The sequence below is a fragment of the Gadus macrocephalus genome, chromosome 14, assembly GCF_031168955.1.
Source record: "Gadus macrocephalus chromosome 14, ASM3116895v1".
Lineage (NCBI taxonomy): Eukaryota > Metazoa > Chordata > Actinopteri > Gadiformes > Gadidae > Gadus > Gadus macrocephalus.
The window spans coordinates 25,763,920-25,774,468 of NC_082395.1; the positions used below are offsets into that span (position 1 = coordinate 25,763,920).

The following is a 10,549-nucleotide window of genomic DNA, read 5'->3' on the forward strand; positions in this document are numbered from 1 at the left end:
ACATTGATGGGCTTACAGAGTGCATCACAGACTATATCAACTTCTGTGTGGACTGCAATGTCCCTGCACGGACTGTTACCTGTTATGCCAACAATAAGCCGTGGATCACCAAGGACATTAAGGCCATCCTGAATGAAAAGAAGAGGGCGTTCAGAGATGGCAACCGTGATGAGGTGAGGAGAGTACAGGTGGTACTCAAACTTGCAATCAAGGAGGCAAAAGGCAGATACAGGAGAAAGCTGGAGAATAAACTCCAGCAAAACGAGGGAGGTGTGGAGTGGTATGAGAAACATCACTGGGTCCCAGAAGACTGGTGGCATGGGGTTGGAGGGCTGTGTGGACCGGGCCAATGAACTGAACCTATTTTTGAATAGGTTTGATACTGCGGCCCCTCCCCCACAAGACTCTTCTGCTGGCTGCCAAACACCTACTGCCACTCCACCTCCCCCTACTCCTTCTCCTTACAGACCTCTTGTCTGCCCCTTGACACCTCAATTCACTCCTACCTACTCCACCCCTCCTCCCTGCTCTGCATCATGTCCTCTACAACCTGAGGACCTCACCCCTCCCCCAACTGTCACCTCTACAGTGTCCTTCACGCCTGACCTGGTGAGAAGACAGCTAACAAGACTCCACTCCGGCAAAGCTGCAGGCCCTGATGGTGTGTTGCCCAGGGTGCTTAAAGCCTGTGCCCATCAGCTGTGTGGAGTACTGAGTCTGGTCTTCAGCCTGAGCCTGCACCTCCAGAGGGTCCCCGTGCTGTGGAAGACGTCCTGCCTCGTTCCTGTACCTAAGAAGCCGCGTCCCAACGGCCCTCAGGACTACAGACCGGTGGCCCTGACGTCCTACGTCATGAAGACCCTGGAGAGGCTCATCCTGGAGCAGCTAAGGCCTATGGTCAGGCCCTTCACTGATCCACTACAGTTCGCCTACCAGCCCCGCCTGGGAGTTGAGGACGGCATCATCTACCTGCTGAACAGAGTCTACACTCATCTGGACAAGCCGGCAAGCACTGTGAGAGTCATGTTCTTTGACTTCTCCAGTGCCTTCAACACCATCCGTCCGGCTCTACTGGGTGAGAAGATGACTGCGATGGAGGTGGAGGCCCCCATCGTGTCCTGGATTGTTGATTACCTGACGGGCAGACCACAGTACGTACGCCTACAGAACTGTGTGTCTGACAAGGTGGTCAGCAACACTGGGGCCCCACAGGGGACTGTCCTCTCTCCCTTCCTCTTCACCCTTTTCACCTCAGACTTTAACTATTGCACTGAGTCCTGCCACCTTCAGAAGTTTTCTGATGACTCAGCAATAGTTGGCTGCATTGAAAAGGGGGATGACCGTGAATACAGGACTGTTGTGGACAACTTTGTCACTTGGAGTGAGCTGAATCACCTGCAACTCAACGTGACAAAGACGAAGGAGCTCATTGTGGATCTGAGGAGGGAAAAAACAGCAGCTGTGACCCCTGTTTCCATACAGGGGGTCCCAGTGGACACTGTTGAGGGATACAAGTACCTGGGGGTGTACTTTAATAACAAGTTGGACTGGACTAGAAACGCCGAGGCTGTCTACAAAAAAGGCCAAAGCCGACTCTTTTGCCTCAGGAGGCTGAGGTCCTTTAACATCTGCCGGACGATGCTGAGGATGTTTTATGAGTCTGTTGTAGCCAGTGCAATCTTCTTCGCTGTCACATGCTGGGGCAGTGGGATGAGGGTTGCAGACACCAACAGACTTGAAAGACTGATTAGGAGGGCCGGTGATGTTGTGGGGGAGGAACTGGACACCCTGACGACCGTGGCAGAGAGGAGGATGCTGTCCAGGCTTCAGTCCATCTTGGACAATGTCTCACACCCTCTCTATGACACACTGGCCCTGCAGAGGAGCACCTTCAGCAGGAGATTCCTCTCACCCAGATGCACCACAGAGCGCCACAGGAAATCTTTCCTGCCTGTGGCCATTAAACTTTACAACGCCTCCCTTAGAATGTCAGACACCGTCCCTCTCTGTAATCTCTGACCTCAAACAAGGACTATAATTCTTGCACCTTTTGCACAATACTGTACAATTCTTTTTGTACAGTGCTGTCTTTTGTGTATGTATGTGTATGTATGTATGTATGTATGTATATTAGTGGTGGGCCGTTATCGGCGTTAACGCTCGCGTTAACGCAAGACTCTTTATCGGCGATAAAATAAATATCGCCGTTAATCTATTCTCAAAGTTGGGTGAAAAACTTGGCGAATTGCACTAGGGGGCGAGAACGAGTCACGCCCCGTGCCCACTACCTCCGTCAGTTGACCGTTGCCCATTGACTTTGAATGGGGACGGACGCGCAATGCATTGTGGATCCGTCCGTTGTTGGAGCGTTCGCCACCGTCAGAGCCGCGACTCGGGCTCTGACGATACTGGAAAGCGGGAAAGCGGGTAATCTTGCATCGCAACAAGCAGGAAGAAGCGGGAAGAACCCGGCGAAGCGATTTGATTGGCTGACGGATGCTTCGAACCTGTGTATGCCTACTGTGAAATCACCACATCAAACGTGACGTGCTGACGACATGGATGCATCTAGGAAGCCGCCGTGTTTGCTAAACGGAAAATTTATTTTTAAGAAGCTTCCCAATGGAAACCTTGACAAAAGCAAGGTTGTTTGCACCTTGTGCAATGCGGAATTCGTTTACTGTAGGAGTTCTTCCAGTCTGAAGTACCATCTGAACGCAAAGCATCCCTTAGCTAATGCGGAACATGCCGGGCCAAGCACTGCTGTAGCACCGGCGAAGAGTAGTGCTCGTCAAACTACTATGTTTGAGTACAACCGAGGCAAGCCCGTCAGCACAGCTCTATCAGAAAAGCTAACTAAGCTCCTCGCTCAGTGGATTGCCACCAGCTGCCGGCCCATCAGCGTGGTTGAAGATGATGGGCTCGAGCTTGTTCTCCAGGCGGCCACAGGTGACCCATCATACAAACTACCTGCGAGGCGAACTATCATGAGAAGAATACATGACCAGCACGCCTCAGAGAAAGCCGCAAAAGATGAGAAGCTGGTAGAGGCGACGTGTGTAGCACTGACTGGGGACCATTGGACATCTGTCAAGAATGATAACTACCTCGGCGTTACTGTACACCTCATCGATGCCAGCTGGGAACTTATCTCCTTCGCTCTAGGTAGGCTACGTTATTTAATTTTAACAGTGTTACTACTACTTGGAAATTGTACTGAGCTAAGCTATCAGTTACTCTACCGTAAATAAAGCTTCACTACACAAAAGCTACCACCCAGTCAAATGTAGGCGAACAAGCCAAGTTACACAGCAAAAGTAGTTCATTCAATTTCAACATACATGTTTAAGTTGAACCAAATTTCAAGCAAATGTGTGTTCAAATTTTGATTGAATCTGTGATTAATAAGAAGTCTCAAAATTCCAACGATAGGCCTACAAGTTCAAGTATGTTGCAGGGATATTCTCTATACTACAAATGACTGCGCTGTGTTTAGCCACAAATACCCCAGAAATAGTGGCCAAGCTACTTCAAGAAGTTAAAAGGGTAGTTAGGAATTTTGGACACAGGGCCTGATTCCCAAGTTAGCCTTGGTGTTCTTTACCATTGGAGACAGTTTTCAACACATTTCATTCAGTCCTTCTAGTTGCAGAGTTTGCACGTGCTAGGCTAGTTCGCACGTGCTAGGCTAGTTCGCACGTGCTAGGCTAGTTTGCACGTGCTAGGCTAGCGCAAGTCAACCGGCAATGCTAGCCTGCTAATAAAACAGTTGCCCACTCCACAGTACACCCGAGGTAAATCAATTATAAGTGAAAAGACTGAAAAGTTACTTGATTCAAGAAATAGTGAAGCTACTGAGAATTGTAGTTAGTTACTAGCTTAGCTACAAGTAGTGAACCCTAACCCTACTGCCCAACACTGAATTTTAAATTACATTATTTAATTTAATTACTTATTAATCACCACAACACCATGAATTACCACCACAACATTATGTTTGCTTCTTGATAATTGCTAGTTGTTTACTACTACTAGTGAATTTATTCTGATGTACTTTGTCTGTCCGTTAGGTGTGATGAAAACAGAGGAGCGTCACTTTGCCGAAGCGTGTGCCAGGCAGTTTCTCGACGTCGCTAATCAGTGGGGGATAACTGACAAAATCAGCACTATTGGGACAGACAGCGCTCCTAATATGGTGGCAGCAGGGAGGATACTGCCATTCGAGCATGTGCCCTGTGTTGCGCATGTTGTACAGAGAGCTATTGTAATGTCACTTCGGGATGGTGGTTTTGATGGTGCACTGGCCAAGTGCCGTAAAGTGGTCGGACATTTCAAACACAGTCCGGCCAACTCAGACGAGCTGAATGCCCAGCAAGCCTCCCTTGGACAAGATCAGGAGCAACTTGTGCAAGATGTTCCTACACGGTGGAATTCCACCCTTGAGATGATCAAGCGTGTGAGGCGCAACAGAGACGCACTGCACACAACGCTGTCTCAGCAGAAGCACAATCTGGCCCTCCCAACAAATGCTGAATATGAGAAGTTGGCAAATCTCGAGAAACAGCTGGAGCCATGCAGGTATGGTCTACAAAGATAGCGTGTTCATGAATTGGCATCCAATAATGTAATGTGATTAAGAAATTTAAAAATGTGTAATCTGAGTTAAATTAATTAGTCATTAATTATTTATTGCTCTGTCTGTCTGTCTGTCTGTCTGTCTGTCTGTCTGTCTGTCTGTCTGTCTGTCTGTAGGTACATCACTGAGCTCCTTGGTGGGGATAAGTATGTATCCTGCTCTGTGGTTCTACCTGCCCTGTGCCACCTCCAGCATGCGATGAAGATCTCAGATGATGATCCTGCCTACATTGTGCGATTCAAGGCTGCCTTCACCACGGACCTCAACCAGCGGAGGGAGAAAATAAACCTGGAATGGCTTAAGGTATGTCAGACTGACCAGAAGATAACTACATTGTTTTATCATTATAAACTGTTAAGCCAGTAGATCGGTCAATGAATAGATGAATGAATGAGTCATGAAGAAATATGGAGGTTGGATTTGGAAAGTGAAATTTTCGTCAACCAATAATTATTCATTTTTGTTCATCAAAGGTGGCGACTGCTCTAGATCCACGTTTTAAGGACCTCAAGTGCTTGCCCAGAGCAGAGAGGGAGCCAGTGTGGGCAAAGCTAAGGGAGTTGGTGAAGGGAGAAGAACCTGCTCTGCAGCCACTCGGGGAGGAGAACCCTGAGCCACCCAAGAAGAAAACAGCCCTGCTAGTGATGGATTCAGACTCAGAATCAGAGGAGGAGACACCAGAAGACAATACTGTGGAGAGGTACAAGGTAGAGCCCAGTGCCAGCTTAGATCAGTGTCCACTGAATTGGTGGTCGGAGCACACTGCTGTCTATGGTAAGATTGCCCACATTGCCCGTAGATACTTGGGGACTCCTGCCACAACTGTTCCATGCGAGAGACTTTTTTCTTTAGCAGGCCATATTGTGCAGAAGAGGAGATCTAGCTTGTCACCAGAAACTGTGAACAAGCTGGTCTGCCTGAGTGACTGGTGGAAGAAGAAGAAATAGATTCTCATGTTCTTAAGTTCATCATGACCTGTCATGTAGGCCTAAAGTTCCGCCACCACTCCCACATGATCGACACAAAAATGTCCCCACGCACTCCGTGTTTAGTGTTGGCAGTGTGTGTTGTTAGTGTGTGTTGGCAGTGTGTGTGTGTGTGTGTGGGCCTGTTCTATTTGTGGGCCTGTTCTATTTGTGGGCCTGTTCTATTTGTGGGCCTGTTCTATTTGGGTATTTGTGTGTGTGTGTGTGTACCCAGTGTGTGTGTGGACGCAATGTGTGTGTGTGTGTGTGTGGACGCAATGTGTGTGTGTGTGGACGCAGTGTGTTAAATTCATGTTTAACTGAATAAACAGTTCATAAACACAAGTGCATCTTATTGAACATTATTTATTTTCATCACCAATTATAGTAGAACAGCCTTCTCTAGCAGTTTGTGATGCATTTTGGAAACAGGAGATGAGCCCCTGGTCTAATTATTTAGGTAGCACACATATTATGAATGCCTTCGGCAGAATTCAAATGAGCCATTTTAATCTAGATTAATCTAGATTAATTTCAAGATTAATCTAGATTAATCTAGATTAAAAAAATTAATCTATGCCCACCTCTAATGTATATATATATATATATATATATGTATATGTGTATGTATGCATGTATGTATGTATGTGTGTATATGTATATATATGTATGTATATATGGTGTTGTATATATATTTATATTGTCCTTAAATTTGTTATTTGTATATTTTGTTTTTCTTAGGTTGTATCTTTTATCTTTTGTGTATGTGTATTTATGTTGTATGTATATATATATATACACAGTATATATATATATATATATGTATATGTGTGTGTATATGCATAGATCTGGATATATATATGTATATGTGTGTGTATATGTATAGATATGGATATACATATGTTATATTTTATATTATATTTTATTCTTAATAATTATTTATTTATTTATTTATTTGTGTATGTATATCTGGAGTTCGTGACAAAAATAATGTATCTATCTATCTATCTATCTATCTATCTATCTATCTATCTATCTATCTATCTATCTATCTATCTATCTATCTATCTATCTATCTATCTATCTATTCAATATGTAAATTGTGTGTGTGTGTGTGTGTGTGTGTGTGTGTGTGTGTGTGTGTGTGTGTGTGTGTGTGTGTGTGTGTGTGTGTGTGTGTGTGTGTGTGTGTGTGTGTGTGTGTGTGTGTGTCAATTTACGCAACCCCGAGTTGCCCCACGAGGACTTGGCAGCAAATGAAGATGAAGTACAAAAATATAGTTTAAACAGGTAAACTAATGTTTAATTGAAATCAAATCAATGGTGCTGTTTTGCCTGCTCTACCTAATTTAACAGCTATATTCAACATGTGATGGGCCTATATTTAAGCAGTAAATGTAAGTAGTACATTTCCCAGCCACCCCAACACTGCCAATATTTAATAGGATTTAGATATATTAGAAGGCTACACCTAGGCAAAATGCATTATATATATGTAGCAGGGTTAATGCTTCCCACTTGCCATTGCCAGCGAGATCCTTGCGCTGGCTGTGGTAGTGGGAGCCTTGGTTGGAGTGCTAGAGCTCCCCCTAGCGGAATGCAGGGGTTGTATTTTACGTTGCTGCCTCCTCTCCTCAGTCTACGTATACCCCGGCTGAGAGAGGTAGGTAGTCAGAGCAGTTAAACATGAATCCACACTTTGGCGATGTATTACGGGAGTCTAAATGTACATAATACTGTCTTAATACTTGGTTGCTTGTACATATATATTGTGTTGCTTGGAATCGGTAATTACATTTAAATGGACTTTAGGCTTGTGACACTAGGCCACATATTTAATATTTTAGGATACACTGTAAAAATATTACCTGGTTTCAATATGTAAAGAATTAACAGGTATAATGTGGTGATCCTAAAGTAATGTTCCTACCTTAATGTGTACCTGTGGCCTTATATTTATATGTATTTATTTTATATTTATGACTGTTATTGTTTTCTGACCGGGGATCGGTGTTCCGCAAATCAGCTGACGTGCCTGTCAGCTGACGGGATGAGGTTCGAGAGGTTTTAAATACAAGGAAATGAATGAATGGGGGGGGCGGAATGAATGGAGGGAGTCTGAGAGGGACCTCTAACAAACGCCAGTCCAACGGAGAAAGCTTAATAGTGGAAAAGCTTTAAGAACCACTGAGACAAAGTCGACAACTCTTGCCGACTCTTTGGATACGTCGGTAAGAGCGATTTATACTTTTTGAAGGAGGTTTTTGTTACGACCTGGGTCATCTTGTTTTTCTGGGTCATCTTGTTTTTCATCTTGTTTTTCTTTGAAAATTGCCAAATTTCCCCGGACGTAAGAGACCGTGGCTTGCGGAGTTTGGTTCGGGGACATCGGGGATTTCGTTTGGATATTCTTTTTTGTTTGCTTTGAACTAGAGGGAGAACGCGCGAGTGTGCGCAAGGGGCGCGCAAATGGAGGCCGCTTATTAACGCGGTTATCAGATCACATCGGCGGAAAAGACTTTTGGGGTATCTGGACTGTGGGTTTATTTGAGGGTTGTTTGGTGAATGTATATGAACTGTGTGTTTATTTGAGGGTTGTTTGGTGAATGTATATGGCCTGTGGGTTTATGTGAGGGTTGTTTGGTGAATGTATATGGAGATATGAACAGTTTGAAAATATATGAGTTAATGTAATTCCCTGAGCTATCTCCTCGTTATTTGTAGTATTATTAAGTGGTCTCAAACGAACACAATCAATGTGCTGGGTTCTCAAATTAAGAAACTCGCGTTTCTATCGTAATAATTGGGCTAAAAGATTAGTCGAAGTGTTACATGTGGTGGCCATTACGGGTACCAGAGTTACTTTGATTGTTGTTTGTGAAAAAAATATTGAGATACATTTAGTAATATGGCTCATAGAGAGGGAAGGACCTCTTTGCCTAATCTAAGGCCTGTATTTGGTGATCCCGATTTTACTGCAGGACCTTTTGTTACGAGAAGATCTACTTCAGATATATCTTATTTACTGAGCTCATTGTATATTAGTGACAATGACACTAGTACACTTAGCACTACACACCACATTGGTCATAGCCCTAATGATGTTCCACGCACTCCTGGTAATGTTCCAAATACTGTGGGTAGGGTTAGAATGGGTTTGGAGGATGTTGATAATGACGAAAATGATGTGGTTGGTAATGAAAATGATGTTGAAAATGATGATGATGATGGTGATAGTAATGATAATAATGGTGAGGATAACAGGGGGGCTGTTTGGGAAGAAACGGTTACACAGGAAACACAGACAGAGAGTGAGGAATTGGCAAATAACATCAATAGCCTACAAAACCCAGTGGAACAGTTAAAAGCTGAATTTAGGGAGTCTGTAACAAGTGCTGTAAATAGGGAGTTGAGTTTTAGAGGGTGGGTGGAAGAAAACCTGACTCAACTAGAAAAGCTCTTGTGTGATGGTATAGGAAAGTTGGACAGGACAGTGTACAATTGCCTTCTTCGAAGAGATGAACAATGGAGAAAACAAGTGCACGGGCTAAGGCCCACTAGCACTCCCGTACCACTGAGAACTATAGCAGTCTCCACTAATGTAAGCCCAATAGCTACCCAAGCTAGCCCAATAGCGACCCAAGCTAGCCCAATGGTTACCCAAGCTGGTCAGTATGTTGCAACACCTCCTGGCCGTATGAAGTCTGTTGCCTCTCCAATGTACCACAAGCCTCCTGTGAACCTGGAATTTCCCACATTTGGCCCTAGCAGTGAATCCTCTGATGTCTTACGGTTTATCGAACGGTGTGAAAACTTTCTAGAAATGAGACCCATTACTTCTCATGAGCTAATGGGTGCGCTATCCTCAGTTTTAAAGGGCTCAGCACTCAGTTGGTGGAAAGCTACCAAGAGTCAGGTACATGATTGGATCTCATTCAGAGAAGCCTTTCTAGCAGCTTTCCTATCCACGGATTACTTGAGTGAAGTGGAGGAGAAGTTGAGAACCACCGTTCAGAAGCCAGACCAGTGCCTCCGAGATTTCGCCTATGACTACCAGGATTTATGTCTGAAATGGAAGCAGGACATGCCTGAAGAAGAGATTGTAAGGCGTATCTTGAATAATAGCAATCCTAAAATAGCGGGGTGCCTCCGTGGGACGGTGACAACCGTGGCACAACTGGTGAAGGTGGGCTCTATGGTGGAGAAGGACTGCTCTGGAGCCAAGGAGTACTGGCAGAAGGTGCATGCTAGTTCAGATAGACAAGAAAAAAAAACATCAGATAAAAGGAGCAAGCATGGAGCAGCTGAATTAACGGTAGTTCAACATCAAACACACAGAGATAAAGATCAACAGGGTCTACTGTTAGTTCCCATTACCATCAGAGGCATGCAGGGAGACGCTGTAGTAGACACAGGCAGCACTTTCACATTGATGAAGCAGAGTCTATGGCGACAGGTGACAGCAGCAGATGAAAACTTCCTACCAGTAGAGAGACAGAGGTTCGTCATGGCAGACGGGACCACACACCAAGCCCTGGGGAAGAAAACTATTTGCCTCGATTGGCATGGCAAACAATGGCCTGCTGAAGTACACGTGATGGATGACCGTCACCTTGCTTTCCCTGTGATTCTAGGCCTAGACTTCCTAGCTACTACCGGTGTTCTCATTCATCTGGCTAAAAACAGTTATGGACTAAAGACAGATAGAGGCTACACCTATCATACCTTTAAACGACAACCTCTCACCACTACTGGGTGGAACAACAACAGTCTTAGCTCTCTAGAGGGGGTACACCTCTACTATGCCCTGCCTCCGGGTGCTTACCATCAGTGTTGGGTCTCCTCTACAACAGAAACCCCATCTCCCAGGCATGATTCTAACTGGCCTGAAGGGCTTCAGCAACTTATGGAGAACTGGCCGACGGTTACCTCTGGGAAGCTGGGAAAA

At 44.9% G+C, this 10,549-nt stretch overlaps 1 protein-coding gene across 1 annotated transcript; it reads left to right on the forward strand.

Moving 5' to 3' along the window:
• The first annotated feature begins 3,753 nt into the window (after positions 1-3,753).
• Positions 3,754-10,241, forward strand: LOC132472360 (E3 SUMO-protein ligase ZBED1-like). The gene is made up of 5 exons (XM_060071952.1): positions 3,754-4,578; positions 4,753-4,939; positions 5,110-5,410; positions 9,471-9,841; positions 10,236-10,241. The coding sequence occupies exons 1-5, from the start codon at positions 4,049-4,051 to the stop codon at positions 10,239-10,241; spliced, it is 1,395 nt and encodes a 464-aa protein (XP_059927935.1). The 5' UTR covers positions 3,754-4,048.
• The last annotated feature ends 308 nt before the right edge of the window (positions 10,242-10,549 follow it).